The sequence below is a fragment of the Fusarium pseudograminearum genome, chromosome 4 (assembly GCF_000303195.2).
Source record: "Fusarium pseudograminearum CS3096 chromosome 4, whole genome shotgun sequence".
Taxonomy (NCBI): Eukaryota; Fungi; Ascomycota; class Sordariomycetes; order Hypocreales; family Nectriaceae; genus Fusarium; species Fusarium pseudograminearum.
The window spans coordinates 7,630,059-7,647,177 of NC_031954.1; the positions used below are offsets into that span (position 1 = coordinate 7,630,059).

General features: G+C 47.4%; 8 protein-coding genes across 8 annotated transcripts; 6 read left to right on the forward strand and 2 right to left on the reverse strand.

Annotated features, from left to right (window-relative positions):
* Window positions 1-603: 603 nt before the first annotated feature.
* FPSE_07370 (uncharacterized protein) lies at window positions 604-2,445 on the forward strand (the record flags this gene model as incomplete). Its single annotated transcript, XM_009260488.1, has 2 exons — window positions 604-724; window positions 794-2,445. The coding sequence occupies 2 exons, from the start codon at window positions 604-606 to the stop codon at window positions 2,443-2,445; spliced, it is 1,773 nt and encodes a 590-aa protein (XP_009258763.1).
* Window positions 2,446-3,082: 637 nt separating this feature from the next.
* Window positions 3,083-4,399, forward strand: FPSE_07369 (uncharacterized protein; the record flags this gene model as incomplete). The annotated part of the gene is made up of 1 exon (XM_009260487.1): window positions 3,083-4,399. The coding sequence occupies one exon, from the start codon at window positions 3,083-3,085 to the stop codon at window positions 4,397-4,399; it is 1,317 nt and encodes a 438-aa protein (XP_009258762.1).
* Window positions 4,400-4,529: 130 nt separating this feature from the next.
* Window positions 4,530-6,323, reverse strand: FPSE_07368 (uncharacterized protein; the record flags this gene model as incomplete). The annotated part of the gene is made up of 1 exon (XM_009260486.1): window positions 4,530-6,323. The coding sequence occupies one exon, from the start codon at window positions 6,321-6,323 to the stop codon at window positions 4,530-4,532; it is 1,794 nt and encodes a 597-aa protein (XP_009258761.1).
* A 909-nt stretch (window positions 6,324-7,232) lies between these two features.
* On the forward strand, window positions 7,233-8,885 carry FPSE_07367 (uncharacterized protein; the record flags this gene model as incomplete). The annotated part of the gene is made up of 1 exon (XM_009260485.1): window positions 7,233-8,885. One exon carries the CDS (start codon window positions 7,233-7,235, stop codon window positions 8,883-8,885), a length of 1,653 nt encoding a protein of 550 aa, XP_009258760.1.
* A 339-nt stretch (window positions 8,886-9,224) lies between these two features.
* Window positions 9,225-10,760, forward strand: FPSE_07366 (uncharacterized protein; the record flags this gene model as incomplete). Its single annotated transcript, XM_009260484.1, has 1 exon — window positions 9,225-10,760. One exon carries the CDS (start codon window positions 9,225-9,227, stop codon window positions 10,758-10,760), a length of 1,536 nt encoding a protein of 511 aa, XP_009258759.1.
* A 2,907-nt stretch (window positions 10,761-13,667) lies between these two features.
* On the forward strand, window positions 13,668-15,162 carry FPSE_07365 (uncharacterized protein; the record flags this gene model as incomplete). Its single annotated transcript, XM_009260483.1, has 2 exons — window positions 13,668-14,462; window positions 14,512-15,162. The coding sequence occupies 2 exons, from the start codon at window positions 13,668-13,670 to the stop codon at window positions 15,160-15,162; spliced, it is 1,446 nt and encodes a 481-aa protein (XP_009258758.1).
* Window positions 15,163-15,279: 117 nt separating this feature from the next.
* FPSE_07364 (uncharacterized protein) lies at window positions 15,280-15,936 on the reverse strand (the record flags this gene model as incomplete). The annotated part of the gene is made up of 2 exons (XM_009260482.1): window positions 15,280-15,708; window positions 15,781-15,936. 2 exons carry the CDS (start codon window positions 15,934-15,936, stop codon window positions 15,280-15,282), a joined length of 585 nt encoding a protein of 194 aa, XP_009258757.1.
* A 239-nt stretch (window positions 15,937-16,175) lies between these two features.
* On the forward strand, window positions 16,176-16,832 carry FPSE_07363 (uncharacterized protein; the record flags this gene model as incomplete). Its single annotated transcript, XM_009260481.1, has 1 exon — window positions 16,176-16,832. The coding sequence occupies one exon, from the start codon at window positions 16,176-16,178 to the stop codon at window positions 16,830-16,832; it is 657 nt and encodes a 218-aa protein (XP_009258756.1).
* Window positions 16,833-17,119: the final 287 nt, after the last annotated feature.

Here is a 17,119-nt window from a genome sequence, read left to right on the forward strand (position 1 = left end):
GTATTCAGGTAGCTGCAAAACGCCCATGTCTCAGCCGAGGAACTGATATCACGTCTTGGGCGTTGTAGTCTAGGATGCATGTGATCGGATCATTCCAAAGGTCCATATTTCATGAATGATGGAACTACTTGCGCCCTGTCCTCAGATAGCCACAGAACGCCCAAGTTTTAGTTATGAATCAAGATCACATTCTCGACCTTTTGTATGATCAGGCTACTTATGGCCTTGTGCTCATCGCTACGAGGCAACAATCCAGAACTATCTGAAATTTCTGTCTATTTATTTTTCATAGTTAAATAGTTTGGTTTCTGTAGATTCTGATTCGTTTGGTGCTACTAGCGTCCGTGCACATCGCTCACTATATGTTCTAGATTGTTGAAGAATGGCGTTGATGCGGCTGTGACCAGGGCTCTTTCAGCTCACCACAAGGTGTTCTGAGACACCAAATTGATCTAGATCGCTCCCTCTATCCACTTTCGCAGCCGCTACAGTTGTCTTTGTAAGCCCTTATAAAAAGGTCATCTTACCCTCTATTCAACTTCAAGATCCATTCATAAAATCACACTTCTAGAACAACTATACTTCGACTTCGAATCATTCACCATGGGCGTTGGGGCGTATCTCCAGATTCTAAATGGCACGCCATACACATTTACCAATACAGATCCAAGCAACAGAGGATACCAGATGAACTCATGGGATCCAAGTGCTTCGATCGCGCCGGGTACGTAATGCAACTTTCAATTGATTAGAGTCCAAATATGTCGCGGATACCGCAACTAATTCACGACAGGTACTTCCGACTTTTCCTACTTTGAATTTGACGACGGTGTTACCGTTACAACAAGTGACACCCAGGTCACTAGCACTTATACAATCGGTAATACGGGACGCTCTTTTAGCATCCGAGCAGAAGATGACTCTCCGAGATTGTATGCCAGGATCGATGGCTTTTCGACTTCCGCTATGCCAGAAGGCGAATGGCTCCCGCTTGGCTTTGTGCATAACGGTGGTAACCCTTTTGTACTCACCGGCACTACCAAAAACATGTCGACTACATTTCAGCCGCCAGACTGGATGCATCAGAACTTGAATACCTTGGGTAATTTACCCCTGAAGAGAATATGCATGCCAGGGAGTCATGATGCTGGCATGGGTGTTCTCAACCCAGTCGGTACAGGGCAAAAGAGTCAGCCAACCACTGTCTACCAACAGCTCGTCAACGGCTCTAGATTCCTTGACGTCAAGCCGGTTATGGTTGCAGGAGGCGACTTCAGAGCCGGCAATTTCCCGTCAAAATCGACTATTGGTGGCTGTTATGGTCAAAGCATGAGCGATATTGTTTCTGACATCAACAAATTCACCAAAGAGTATGCCGAGCTGATTATCATTGACCTCTCGCATGGCTATGACTCAACAAATAATTTTTCCGTCCTGTCGGTTAACCAGTGGTCTACACTATTCAGTCAGCTAACCCAAAGTCTGTCTAATCTCGCGTTGATCAATGCAGACTACACAACAGGACGGGTTTTCAACAATACCCTAAACTCATTCATTGGCAGTGGGACAGCCTCTGTGCTGGTCTGCCTTGATGTGGGTGGCATCTTGCCTGACCCATCATTCCAGGGCAAGGGCATCTTTTCCCAAGCAAACCTACTCACGAATAACGTGTGCTCCAGCACTACGAATGTGAATTCTCTGGATATAGATCTGCTTTCCAAGCTTGAGAATTATCCGACAGGTTCGAGCGGCCAAGTTATTGATCAACTTCAACTTGTATCATGGTTCTTGACACAAAGACAGCCCGACTCTGGAATCGAGGCCCTTGCCAACCAAGCAAATCTGAACTTGTTCAAAAATCTCCTTGGATTCTGCTCGGCGTCTGCTTTTCCCAATGTCATCCTGGTGGATTGGCTAAAGAACACCAACACGACGGCGTTGGCTATGGCTATCAACAATAAGGTGTACGGGAACGCTAACTCTGGGAATATCCCATCTCCCACACAACAATACGTCTCATCTCTCACTGTTCAGGCATCCGGAGACTCGGATTTCTTTCCGCTTGGCACTTGCGTGGACGAAAGTGGACGGCAGGGGAGCCCGGACTGCAATAATAGTTTCAGTGGAGACTACACTTATGTTGTAAAGACTTTTACCACGAACCCATCTCAAGCCATCACCGGATTGAGCATTCACATTACTGGCGATAAAAACTCTTGGCTGGGAGGAGATATGGCTAATGACGCTGGCGGCGACTTCCGGTATGTGGTCACTTCGCGAGATTTGAGCTTGCCTACCAGGATCAGTAATGTGCAGCTGTGGAGATCTCCCGATGATCCTGTTACCCTCGCTGATGCGGTTGGATGGGATGGAATCAGTACCGACATCAATCATGGAAGAAGTGGCGCGTACCTGTATCTCGTTTGGAAGAATGCTCGTGTCTGAACATGACATGAAACCAAGAATAGTGTAGATTAAGAGCTTATCACAGTTACTCACCCTGTGTTTTCCCAGAGTTCGGTTTATGAATTTATTGGTGTGAATTATCGAGTTCTTACTACGTGCATGGGGGCCAACTTTCGTATTATAGGGTTACCGTTAAAATATATACATACACGATATATAACACCACTAAGTTTATCATACAGCCTATAACTGGTTTGTAATTTGCTAATATGACTTGTAAATTTGGAAATCAGCTGTTGCTGCCCAAGGCTGATATGTGTGATCTTTTCACATGACTTACTCCATCCGAAACCGGAATCAACCGATACTTTCTCAGCCGTCTAGAACCCTTGGCACAATTTAGATATTCATTCGATTGGTTTATGTCACTCAAAAGTGGTAACCCTCGCGAATCCCTACAAGGAAAATCCACAACCATGACCCTCGCAATTGGCCATGTTGATCCCTACAGCCTTGGCACCTTGGATGTGACAGGGGCACAGCAATATTGATGGCGCAGCATTGCTACGCCGTACGAGGCTGAGACTAAAGACAATTTCAAACAATTATAAAGAGACTACAGTTCTCCACTTGTGTCATATCGAGACACCATTCATCGCATCAATGGCAACTCAACATGCAGCCATTGACGACCAAATCCAGCCCATGGCTCGGCATCCACCTTGACAGGAATACATATGCCCCAGGTGACACCATCACCGGGTTTGTTCACCGAACAACACCTATTATTACCATAGACGCTGAGGTAACATGTTGTCTCCATGGGCGGGCCTCCATTGTTTCTGGTCTCGACACAAGACTTAATTCGAAATTCAATCTCCTTACGTGCAATGAGAGACCCGATGAAATATACCGTGGACCTCTTTACTCTCTGAACAACATGGTCGAGCGGTGGCCTTTCAGCCTGAAGATACCCACTTGTGCTGACTCGACAACGAACACGGGCAGCACACTCGCAAGCTACATGCCAACAGGAGCAATGGACCATCAACTGCCACCCACGTACTCACTCTATTCGACGGGTGTCATTGGCGTGTTTGTGGAGTACTTTGTGTCTGCAAAGATACTCTTTTACGAATACGACGGGGTCAAGAGAGTGCAAGCTTGGCATCCCTTCAAGCTCGTCCAATATTCCCCAAACCCGCCCATCGCAGACTTTGCGGTCAGGGTATGGCGATATCCTGGGAGCGTAAGGAGCACCCGCCTGATTCCTGGACGGCAAGACGAGAGAGGGTCGCTGTTCAGTTGGGCGAAGCGGTCTTCGAGTCGACCCGGTGATCCAACATTAAAATTTGAACTACTATTTGGGTTTCCGACTAGAATCCAGCTGGACAACCAGACACCTATACCATTACGTCTGGCTGTCTTTCCAAATTGGGACAAGACTTCTGAAATTATAAAGAATGTGCCACAGAAATTCAGGTTGCTCCTTATCAAGGTTTCGCTCGTTACATGTACCAAAGTCATGACCCGGCATGGAACAGAAAAGTACTATACAAAAGCTGTTAACCTTGGCGTTTCAAATGCTATTGACAACCTACAGGATGAAATACAAATTCCATGTACAAGTAGCTGGGAACCTATTGATGTTGGAAAAATGATAGATCTTCGCATCACATCGAAATGGATTACTTGTGGGTGGAAAGAAGAGCAGTTTACGCCGTCATTTCGGACTTACAACATGACTGTAACTCACAAGTTACGGTGGGATATCGAGTTCAAAGTCGCGGGCGACACTTTATTTGTCAAAGGAGAGGCAAACGTGCTTTTGCTGAGGTCCTGTGATGAACGGGAGCAGAGTAACAGGGGGCTTGGACTATCAGAAGTTGAGGAGGACGATTCGTGGATCAGACCACCACCAGAGGATGAAGCTCCGCCGTCTTTTGCTGATGCAATTGTGATGGGAAGGAGAATAGATTCTCAAGAGACATGACTTTATGCGTAAAGGCGTCCACAGGGAAATAGCACATAGAGCACGGAATGCTTGGGATATAATATGATGTACTTCTAATGTTTGACTTGCTAAATAAATTTATACGTTTCTACTTTTCGATCTTAATCTTCTAAGTAACCAAGTAAACTCGTCCTTCAAACGGCGATAAAACAGTAGCCTTTTCCTTCCCAGAGTGCGTCGACATTATCGGCACAAGCTTTATATCCTTTCCACTGTGAACACCCAGCTCTTCAGACGTAGGAGCACTCCACGCTTTATCTTCAGTAGTAAAGTTGAGAACAACAGCAACCTTGGATCCATCAGCAAGCGACTCCTTGACAAAAGCATAAATATCAGGATCATCCTGTCGGATAACCTTGTAATCTCCGTAAACCGTGAGATCGGGAAACTCCTTTCGGAAGCTAATGGCTTTCTTCCAGAAGGAAAGGACACTATGTGGGTCGTCTAGTTGTGAGGTGACGTTGACTTCTTGGGATAGAGGGTGAGCTTGCATCCAAGGCCTTTTGATGGGTAGTCCAGCTTTTTCAGCGGCTTCTGAAAATCCTCCGTGCTTGGAATCACTCCAACAGATGGGGATACGAGCATGATCTCGAGCCAAGTGTTGTAGAGCGTTAAAAGCCTTGTCGATTTCTTGCTCATCGTTGTTGGATCGCTCCTTGACAATGTCGAGGAACTGATAGCTCTCGATATCGACGTAATTCTCCAGAGGGTAGCTCTCCTTGGGAGCATTAACTGATCCAATCTCTTGGCTCTGGTAAACATACTGTGTTCCGCTCAAGCAAGACTGAAGCAAAGCCAAGAGTTTGGCTCCTGCTACTCTGTACTGGGGACTGTCGTTTGTAAAACGTGACACGGAACGAGCTTGATCATGGTTCTCCATAAAGACGGTTGTCCAAGCATCTGTTCCATGGATCAAACTCTGTGTTCGACCAAAAGCGTCCTTTAGCTGAGGAAGAGTATAGTTTCTGGGCGTAGTCTCATATTTATGAGTCTTTCCGAAACCAACATCGACAACGTCGAATTGGAACACCATGTTGAGCTGCTTCTCCTTGGCACTAACATATCGCAACACACGCTCTAGATCTGGGGTATGGGGAAGTTCACCAACAGTGATGGCACCGTATCGTTCAAGAACCTCGCTCATCTCGCTGAGAAACTCGTGCATTCGAGGACCGTTGCAGTAGAGTAGACCGGCAGGTTGGTATTCGGCTTTGGAGTCGACGATGGGGGCGTCAGGGAAGTCTTGGATCTTGGAGTACATGTTGACAGTATCGACACGGAAACCGTCGACGCCTCTGTCTAGCCAGAACTCCATGGAGGAAGCGTAGATGGCTTGTCGGGTCTCGGGGTTCTCCCAGTTGAGGTCGGGTTGCTCCTTAGCAAAAAGGTGTAGATAGTACTCCCCTGTTGCCTCGTCCCATTCCCAAACACTGCCTTTTCCAAAGTTGGAGCGCCAGTTGTTTGGAGGGAGGCGTTGGCCATCGGGTGAGTACTTGGCTGGACGCCAGGTGTACCAGTCACGCTTAGGGCTGTCCTTGCTAAGTCGTGACTCCTCAAACCAAGCATGCTTGTCAGAAGTATGGTTGATAACAAGATCAAGCATAATCTTCATGCCTTTTTCGTGTGTCTTGCGGATCAACTCTTCCATGTCTTGAAGAGTACCATAAGGAGCATAGACATCTTCGTAGTTGGAGATGTCATAGCCCATGTCAACTTGTGGGGAATCATACATGGGGCAGACCCAGATAACATCAACACCCAAGCTGGAAATATAATCGAGCTTGGATATGATGCCTTGGAGATCGCCCATGCCATCGCCATTGGAGTCGCAGAAGGATGCAGGGTAGATTTGGTAGATGGTGGCCTGCTTCCACCACTGCTTGGTACGCTTGTTGACAGTCATTGTGAAGAGAAGTAAAGATAATGATGAAGAGATGTTGCTGTTTGGGATTGATTGTGAGGTCCGAGTGATTTATACCATCTGGCTATAAGATGGGCATACTGCAATCCGCAATCATGTGTTTCCCCATGATTAATTCACCCATGTCTAATTCCCCCGCGTTGGTCGGACCGAGGAGATCGTGATGAGAGGCGAGCCAATGAACCAACAAGCTAGTTGTCTCAGAGGTTCTCGAAGGGTGGTATCACAGTCTGATTGGTGCAACCTCGGACCGACGATTTGTCTCTAATATAATTGGTTCTTGACCGGTCCGACGAGACGAGTTCAAAGTCAAATGCCTCAAGTTTGCTTCTGAATGGTTACACAATGATCCACTGACTTCAGCCACAAACAGCTCAAAGCCAGGTTTCGATGCATCCCACATTCCCCATGATCTGCAGTCAAAGACAAGAACTCTCGGACCGACCCCAGACTTTTTGGTTGTGTCCCCATGGGGGAGAAGGGGAGATCATTGACCCCATGTTCACAGACGTTGAGCGTCTCCTGGTAGAGGCTAATTAAACGATAGCTCGGGACTCGGAACTGTAGCTAACCTCGAACGAGACCCGGACCGACATAACAGTTCCGCATTAGCCAATGACATTCTCGTGTAACCTCTCTCGGCCAGGCCTAGACACGGCCATCCCCATGATTTGGCCCATCCACGCTAAGGAATCTGGCCGAGAATTGTGTCGTAGAAACTTGTTGTTTGTTTTTTCGATGTCTCGATTAAGTCGACAACCTCATTCTCTTCATCTCGCTTCGAGTATAAGATGTCAAGCATCGCTCGCTGAAATACCAATTCTCAGAACACCATCATCACTCACTCCTCTCATCTCTTTGATCTGAACATTCACAAATCATTTCTTCAACATGTCTCCCGATTCAAAGGTTGACCATGGCATCGCGCCACACGCCCCAGCCGTTGTTGACGCCAACGTCGCCCATGAAGCTGCCGCCGCAACAGAGGCAGAGCAAAACATGGGACTCATGAAGTCTCTCAAGCTCTACAAGAAAGCCTGTCTCTGGTCCATCTTCTTGTCACTCTGCATCATCATGGAGGGTTTCGACGTTGTTCTCCTGAACAACCTCTTTGCCTATCCTCCCTTCCAGCGCAAGTTTGGTGTCGAGCAGCCTGATGGTACTTATCAGTTGACAGCTGCTTGGCAGTCTGGTCTCTCCAACGGTACTCTTTGTGGTCAGATTCTCGGTCTCTTCATCAACGGTATCATTGCCGATCGCTTTGGATACCGCAAGACTCTCATCGGTGCTCTCATTGGATGCATCGGCTTCGTCTTTATCATCTTCTTTTCCGAGACTCTTGTTCAGCTTCTCATTGGAGAGATCTTCATCGGTATTCCTTGGGGTGTCTTCCAGACTCTTACCACTACTTACGCCTCTGAAGTTTGCCCTACCCACCTCCGCGCCTATCTGACCACCTACGTCAACCTCTGCTGGGTTCTCGGACAGTTCATTGCCTCTGGTGTCCTCCGCGCCATGGTCACCCGCGACGATCAGTGGGGTTACAAGATCCCCTTTGCCCTTCAGTGGATGTGGCCCGTCCCTCTCATCATCGGAATCTACCTCGCCCCCGAGTCTCCCTGGTGGCTCGTCCGAAAGGGCCGCATCGAAGAGGCAAAGATTTCCCTGCAGCGACTTACCGCCCGCAACACCGAGTCCGAGTTCAAGCCCGACGAGACGATTTCCATGATGATCCATACAAACGAGATGGAGAAGGAAGCTCAGGCCGGTACCTCATACTTTGATCTCTTCAAGGGAACCAGTCTGCGACGAACAGAGATTGTTTGCTGTACCTGGATGGTTCAGACGCTCTGCGGTGCTACCTTTATGGGATACTCTACCTACTTCTACCAGATGGCTGGCATGGCTGTTGAGAACAGTTTCTCCATGTCTCTGGGTCAGTACGCTATTGGTGCTGTTGGTACTGTCTTTTCCTGGTTCCTCATGGGCTGGTTCGGTCGCCGCACACTCTACCTCTGGGGCCAGCTGGCCATGTGTGTCCTTCTTCTCACAATCGGGTGTGTCGCTTTCGCCGGAAAGGAGAACGTCACTGCTCAATGGGTCATCGGATCCCTTCTCCTCATCTACACCTTTACCTACGATTCGACCGTCGGCCCCGTCTGCTACTCCCTCGTCGCCGAACTATCCTCGACCCGCCTCCGAACCAAGACCGTCGTCCTCGCCCGAAACACATATAACATTGTCGGTATCATGACCAACATCATCACTCCTCGCATGTTGAACCCTACTGCTTGGAACTGGGGTGCCAAGGCTGGTTTCTTCTGGGCTGGAACTTGTGCTCTGTGCGCTGTCTGGACTTATTTCCGCCTTCCTGAGCCCAAGGGCCGCACTTATGGTGAACTCGATGTTCTCTTTGAGCGTGGTATCAGTGCTCGCAAGTTCAAGTCTACACAGGTTGAGCGACTGGATGCTGAGTTTGTGGATGTTGCAAAGGAAAAGGCTTCTGCCGTTTATGTTGAGCAGGTCAAGAGCAACCCGTCTTAGATGATTTGTAGAATAAGTTATGATGGATTTGGTGTTTGAGCCAGCTTAGCAGTTATTAGCAACGATATTACGTTTATGAGTACAATCAAGAATCAATTTCCCTGGAGTGATCCTCAAAGACAATGATCTAATGACGTGAAATCAGCCCATTCTTTAGTGTGACAAGCCCAAGCAAGCCTCACTCAATACCCTTGTACTCAAGCGACAAAGAAATAAAAGTGGCAAGTTTACAAGGTGGGGTTGTCTAGCCATAACCTTTCTTAGCGTGATATATCTCGTGTCTGGCAACTCCGCATCTTCATCTCCAGCTCTCAACCTCTGACATTCCATCTCCTCACAATGAGCAACCGAACAACAAGAGCATGCGATCCCTGTCGTCTTAGAAAAGTCAAATGCAACGGCTCAGTCCCATGTTCTCAATGCGGCCATCTCAACCTTGCCTGCGTCTACTCGGCGCCGCCGTCAAAGAGAAAGCCAACGGTACGAGGACGGTTGGTAGCTCAGATACGCGAGGGTGTCTGCGTGCGACCTGATGATGCAAGGTCCAACTCGGGCTCCCCGCAAACTGACGACCCGTCACCTTCGTACATACCCACGAGTAATGGCACGCCATACACGCAGGACTTCTTTTTGGGTCTCGTCAAGGAATATGAACGCGCTGTTTTTCCCGTCAATCCGATTATTTTGCCGTCCGAGGTTGTGACTGCGATTGAAGGGATGGAGAATAGCTTTGAAGATGCTGCGTTTGTGTACGCGTTTGCGGGGGCTACAATCAACTTGTCGCAAACAACGTGGAACCCTGACAATGATATCCTTGCAAGGATGATGGATCTTTTGGCTCTTGGTTTCAAAGCGCACAGACAAGCCGAATTAGGAGCTGGGTTCCTAAGTAAACTGCCAGTCAGCCCGAAACGCGTCATGACGTGCATATTTCTGGAGAATTCTCTCATGACGTTTGAGCGAATGGAGCGAGGTCTGATGATGCTACGAGAAGCCGGAACGATGATACAGATGATGGACTTTGACCATTTAACTGATGGTTCATTAAGTAATCACGAAATCGCGACGCGACAACGGATGTATTGGGAGATATCAATCCACGAACGGTACCTGACAGTCATTGCAGGCTATCCGGCTCTATTGCCTCCTCTCAAGACTGGTTTACCAATCACGGACTATGAGCTACCACCAGGGATAAACGAAGGCTTCAATCGGTTGATCGAGTTGTTTAATGTGCTTGACGATGAGTTCTTGACTCACTGGAGAGCTCAACAGAATCCATCGAGTCCGGCACCTGAAATGACAGCTGAATGGATTGAGTATAAACAAGCTCAACTTGATCAAGATGAGATCAAAGTAGCCGAGGCAGACCAAAAGTTAATATCGAATGGCCACGGGGGTCTAACCGAGCTTCAGCATGCAGACTTGCTAATCACAAGACTCTGGATGAGAATCATGGTATGGCAACTTGCATTATCACAAGGTCTTCTACAGTCCACACCACCACAGAATACGCATGAAGGTTTCTCAATGCACTTCCCCGCACATCGTCTCTCAACCCAACTTCGAAACCTGGTTGATCGACTAAAAAGCTTTGACAGTGTTGCGCTGCATGGACCGGGTATTCTAGCGAAGCTGTTTGAGATCACTACCACTGTGGCGGATGTGCTGGCTTTACCTACTGGCGCTGGGGGAGAGCACGAGGCTGAGGCGCGAGTGGAAGATTTTCTGTTTCTGGTCACGTTTTTGTTGAGTTTTGATAGGATTCATCAGAATCAGAGGGATTATCTGAAAGAAAAGTTGACTGGATTGCAGGATGCGTCAGGGTTTCAGAATTTGGCGACGTATAATGCTGATGGGTGGTTGTCTGGATAAGTGGTATTATGTCGATACTATATATAAATCCTAGCATTAATCATATGTTGCCTATTTAAGTAAGCTATGAGAGTTCGATAATTCCGGTACGTTCACGATGCTTGGAGTACGCTTTGTTCAACAACGAACTCATTTGGGACCAGAAGCCTTTCTATTATCGCGAACAAGGATTGAAGAAGAAGGGAAACCGTTGATCTTTAAGCTTGTCCAAGCTCAATTACGACACTAGCGGGTCCATTGTTTAGAATATCTTACTGTCCTGGGACTGATGTTGGAGGATAGCGTTGAGCTATAGGGTATCCGGAAATACACATTTAATTCTTAGATAACGATCTGGTTTACACTGAGTACTGCTCTCGTGACATTGACTGTAAATTATATAACTTATTTATTACTGTTCTTAATTATGATATCTAGTTTCATGTCGAAATAGGTAACCATTTCGTGGTCCCCAACTCTTGAATGCTGTCACATCATTTTGTCCATATCATCGCCAAACACCTGGCGACACGTGCATCTCTCACCAAGTGCGCTTCATAATAGACACAAATATTACACTGGCATGATGGCAATCTCAATTGCCTGATAATCAATAAATTCTGCACCTCTCTAAATGGCGCACGAGCCTGACGCGGCGCTTGTTTAGGAAGTTATCAAGACACGCCATTTATCTCATGCATCAGCCTAATCCTCCATCATGCTGCACGACACCAGAAAGGTCTGGATTGTTAGACCATACAGCACTTACCCCGAGTATAACCACGAGATTACCCCAACATCCACTCCTCTACATATCGCCAAGACTGGGCATCAATAGCTATTACCAACATCAAGCCCGACGTTTATGATGGTCCGACTTTAACCGTTTGACGTGTGGTTCGATATCCAAAGACGCTTTTGACGTCTCATTGATCACCCAAGATCATCCTACCCGACGCGTCGTGAGGTCCGACTTCCACCGTTGCTAATATCCGCGAATGCAATAACATGCCAACTAAGACTCGGGCCAAACCGCTGTACGTCTGATCCATCCAAGGATCACCCGGCTCAGTACCGGCGCTATTGGTCTTTCCAGTAGACAATATCAGGATATCACCGGCGATCCCGTGGAAGAACCGATAAGGGACCAATTGTGAAACACAGCGGTTGGTTAGTGCAAAGAATATTTCTAGAATAAAAATCGCGCATAAAGGTGGCCGGGACCTATTTTCGGGACGTGCATAAATGCCCTGTCAGCTTTGGTAGGGAATGATATCCATTTTACCCCTTGAAATTAGTGGAAACCCGTTGGCTCTGAAGATATTGATGCATGAAGACGACGGTGGGGGTGATGGCGATAGCACAGATTGATACAACTGGTGTTGCAAGGAAATGTCCGTTGACGATCTGGTTTGTGGTGACCAATGATGTGCTGGTTGATGTCAATGTCTCGGACAAACTTACTCGTGTCTTTGGCTCTAGTGTAGATCTTTGCCGTGGGCAAGACAAGCTGAAGTGCCACGCAAGCAATTAACCAGGAAGCGCGGCTAGACTAACCTGATTAAGTAATTCTCATGGCTTTTTGTTCATAACTTATTCTTCTAGAATGATTTAAAGTACAAGTCATGACATAGTTATGCATACTAGTGTAGATCATTCAACAGTGAAAAACTTGATAGTAATTACAGTGAGTTTCTGCAATCTTGACGACGAGAAACCACTTATCGAATGTCAATTACTCTGTACTCCGTAGTCAGAAGAGACTAACTGCCAAGTTTCCCCCAGAGCACCACTCTGGGGAATATCCATCTTCCCCATGGGGGCTCGCAGGAATTCTGGTTCTCATCAGTAATGAAAACTACATCGCCTGTCTCATCTCCAGACTTGCCAAATTATCTGACGAGGGAGACACATTTCGTTCTGCATTCTTCTGACAGTTTGTCTCGTGATTATTGGGGATCAGGGACCAAAGCGTGGGCCTATTATGGGGATTGACCGTGAGATATGGAGTTTGCCAAGGCCGTAATGGAGTTTTGTTAGTCATAGTAATGTTGGAGCCCATAATACCAAGAAATAGGGAGATGAGGACGGTAGATGCCAGTCAACAATATGATAGATATTCTAGATAGTTGAGTTGATAACATAACTCTTGATAACCTCTACTCTGATACTCAACACACATCTACAGTAGACGTTGTCTTAAACATTGGCGGCTAAATGAGGCTCAAGACTCTACCGCGTAACAAACACCTCCCATCCCTGACGTCAAAACCACCCCGGCGAGCCCGTAAAAAAAGCACAGACAGAAAACTGCCTTCGGTCAAATTTCCATCCATCTGAAGCAGAAGCCAAGGAAACCTTCTGAGCTGTGCACTCAACAACTCAGTATCCGACTGGCCCGGGCAACTTCCTCTGTAATCCACAGACCACAAAAAAGACACCGAATCTGGCCGACACGATGAATAATACCCTGAATAGGAAGCCCCATGGGGGTTTAATGAAACGGAATACCTGCCGAACAAGAGCCTGTTATTGCCAAGAGGCGAAAAGGCAGCACCGCCCCATACTCCATACTACAACTGCCTACCCCGGTTCAACCTGATTTGAGGCGAACGAGATTCTAAACATGTTGTTTTGCGGATCCCATACCACCTTTGCCATGACGTCTCGGTGCCCCCTATCCCCCCGTCAGACCATGAAGCATTGTTAATAAACTGCGCCATTTATACAACAGCTTCAAAGCAAGGCTGGCGGTTATAAAGTTTGAGTCAATTCCACTTAATCTCTCTCGTCTATCTCCAGCTCCAACCGTCGCCTCTCCTTCACTCTCATCATACATATACAGCATCATCAACTGTCCTGGTGACGTTTGTCTTTGCTTCTTTTGTCAAACCATCACTCTTGGCTTTTATACCCCCAAACAGAAATATGGAGAAACTCGGCAATCAAAAGACAGAGGGTCAGCTCCACGATGGAGTCACCTCTGACAGCGATGGCTACAACAAGCACGAAGCCAGCTCCCACGACGGCCACGACTTCCAGACCGTCAATGAATCCGCAGACAACTCAAACATCTACTCCCAAGGCGGCAAGAACTTTCGAACCCTCAAGAGATGGGATACCATCTTTATCCTCTTCGCCAATCAGATCGGTCTCGGTATCCTATCGCTTCCCTCGACTCTCAAGACCCTTGGCCTTGTCCCCGGTATCATAGCACTGATTGGTATTGGCGCAATTTCGTGGTATACTGCCTATGAGCTTCTCCAATACTACCGTCTTCACCCCCAGGTTTTGAACATCGTCGACATGACCCGTTTCGTCGGTGGAAGAACCCTTGAAAGTATCGCCGGTGTCATGATGATGATCCAAGTCATTTTCGTCGCTGCTTCAGCTATGGTTACCCTCTCTATTGCCCTCAACACCATCAGCGACCATGCCGCTTGCACTGTTGTCTTTATCTTTATTTCATGCGCTGCATGCTTCCTCTTCTGTCTTCCCCGTACTACCAAGTTTGTGTCTCATCTTGGCATTCCCAACGCTCTTAGTGTTTTGGCCGCTTGTATTATTGTCATGGTTGTTCTTGGCGTTGACGGCCCTCGAGGTGTTGATAACATGTCTGAGTGGAGTAGAGAGATTGTCATCGTCGGTAATCCCAGTTTCCGCGATGGTCTCAATGCTTGTTTGAAGATTGTCTTTGCCTACGCTGCCAACCTCAGCTTTGTGGTAAGTTGAATATTCGCTTGGTAAAAACGATATAGCTAACAATTTTCAGGGATACCTTGCTGAGATGACCGCGCCTCTTGAGGACTTCAAGTTCTGTCTTACCGTCCTTGAGTGTGGTTCTATGACCATGTATGTCATCTTTGCAGTTATTTTCTACTGCCTCGGAGCCGAATTCACCACCTCGCCAATCTTGGGATCCACAGCGCCCGTCTTCTCCAAGGCTGCATATGGCGTTGCCCTCCCTGCCATCTTCGCCACTGGTCTCGCTTATGGGCATATTGGATCCAAGTACATCTTTGTCAATGTTATGCGATGGACTGGCAACCTTCATGAAGTGACTGCTAGCTCAGTCAAGTCCTGGGGAACATGGATCGCCTCTGTCACTGGCTTTTGGATCGTCGTTTTCATCCTGTCCAACGCTATCCCTGTTTTCGACTCCATCCTTTCTATTACATCTGCTACTACCATCTCGTGGTTTACCTACGGTTTCAGTGCCGTGTTCTGGTTTCACATGAACAAGGGCCAGTACTTCCGTGACTGGAAGAAGATCTGTCTGACTATTGTCAATGCTCTGTTGATTATCATGTCGCTCTTTATGAACGCAGCTGGTCTGTGGGCATCCATCACTGAGCTTCTTGACATTTTCAACTCTTCTTCAGGCGTTCGAGGTGTCTTTTCTTGTGGAGATAATGCTTCATAAGATGTTATGTATTACTTTATGTATTATAGATGATTAAAGTCAGCGGTTCTAAATTTATTACGTTCTCATACTCAACCCATTGCTCAAGTGACCAATATTTATTTTATCTCTATTATGCTATCGCCCTGTGTTATCATTTCCTACTGCCGATTCACGTTTCGCATTCCATTTCATCCTGATAAAGTCTGCCCGTTCTGACAAGTCAAGCATGGTTCGAGGAATGATGCAATACTCAAAGCCGACTTGATCTAATAATCCGAAAAAGTCGTCAAACACAGCCATCCACTCGTCGTGGCTACCTGGCATCAACCGCACCCCATCGTCCATCAACCAAGGTGTCCCCGCCTCACAAACCACTATCAGAGCATTCTCCATCCTGTCCTTGACGTCGATCCACGCAGGTAATTGTTGCAAGTCTTGGACCCCTTGTGGTGAGACGTATCTCTTTGCATAGACCAGCGGATCAAAGCCTGAGCGATCGGAGATGAACCAGGAGGAGGTCTGCAGAGCCTCTTTCTCGGCGACTGCTTGGGCTTCTAGGATGAGCTGCTAGAGTTCAAGACATCGTGTTTTTGACGTTTGGATGTCGTGAGCTGAGTAATTGTGCTTTGCGAGAACCGTTCTGGCCACTTCGGAGATGATGCTTGGGCTTTCGATTGAGGTGCCTGCGAGCCAGTGCTGTAGATCGTCTTGTATCTTGTGGATGAGGGTAGTTTTGCCTGTGGATTGAGGGCCGATGATGTAGATATTGGGGATATTGGCATTCGGAGGCATGATGGCCTTTAGTCTATCTATTTAAGATAATTTGTTGGGTAACTTGATCAGTCGAGGCAGCTGAGAGGGATGTCAGATCTAGATCTGACTCCAGCGTGGTGGTATCCGCGGGGTAATGATCTGCTGTGTAACACAAACATTAACCAGCGACGATGAATCACCAACAGCCTCTTTCTCTATAGCGCATCACAGTTGACCTTCCCCTCCACAAACTCAATCCTCATCGGCCGCAACCCAAAATGCCACCACCCAAAATAGACAAAAGTTTCTCCTTCACCCTTTTACCAAAGCTAAGTCCCGATGACAATGCATGGGATTTTGACGTACCAAATCTCCCGTCGGCTTCTCTTCTGAAGGATGCGGGTTACATCAAAGCCATCAGCATCCGCACCGACCTCAAAGACTGCAAACACTCGATGGTATTGACTCTCCAAGCCAACAGCCCGAACCGAGCCACTGCCCAACACTCGCCCGATATTCTGCTTCTCTTTTTGCTAGAGTCAATTAAGTCACTCATCGTCGGCCCTGCATCAAAAGAACAACTTCCAGCGCCGGACCTTCAGCCGCGAACGCGACAAGAAGTTTCCGACTACAGTATCAGATGTCTACGTGCCGGAATTACAGTTAATGGCGTTCACTACAATTTCTATGGCCATATCAACAGTCAACTCAAATCCCGATCATGTTTTCTTCTCGCAGCGACAAAAGAAGAAATCTCACTGCAGATTGAGTCGCTGGAGGATTTTACCAAGATGAAAACTGTCGGAAAGAAAGCCAAATGCATCGGCCTGCTTTTCTCATCTGCCAAAACTGCCATGACCACCAATCCCGACCGGTGCGAAGATATTCCAGATGTTGAAACAGTCGACTACATTTTTACGATGGGTGTGGCTTGATTGCGCCAAGTCTTGCACAGGAACTATCTCGACGAACTCGAATCATCTTTCGCGATACTCGATACACACCGTTAGTCTTTAAAATCCGCTATCGTGGATACAAGGGCGTCGTCACAGTCGAACCGCGTATGAAAGAGCAGGAAGCCCTACTCAAGCTTCGAAAGTCGATGAAAAAGTTCAGTGGCGGTGATGACAACTCTTTCAACTCAGATCGGCGGAAAGGGATACCAGAGAAAGCGCTGCGCAGTGTCTTATAAAAAAAATGACCCATTGTAATAGGATAATCC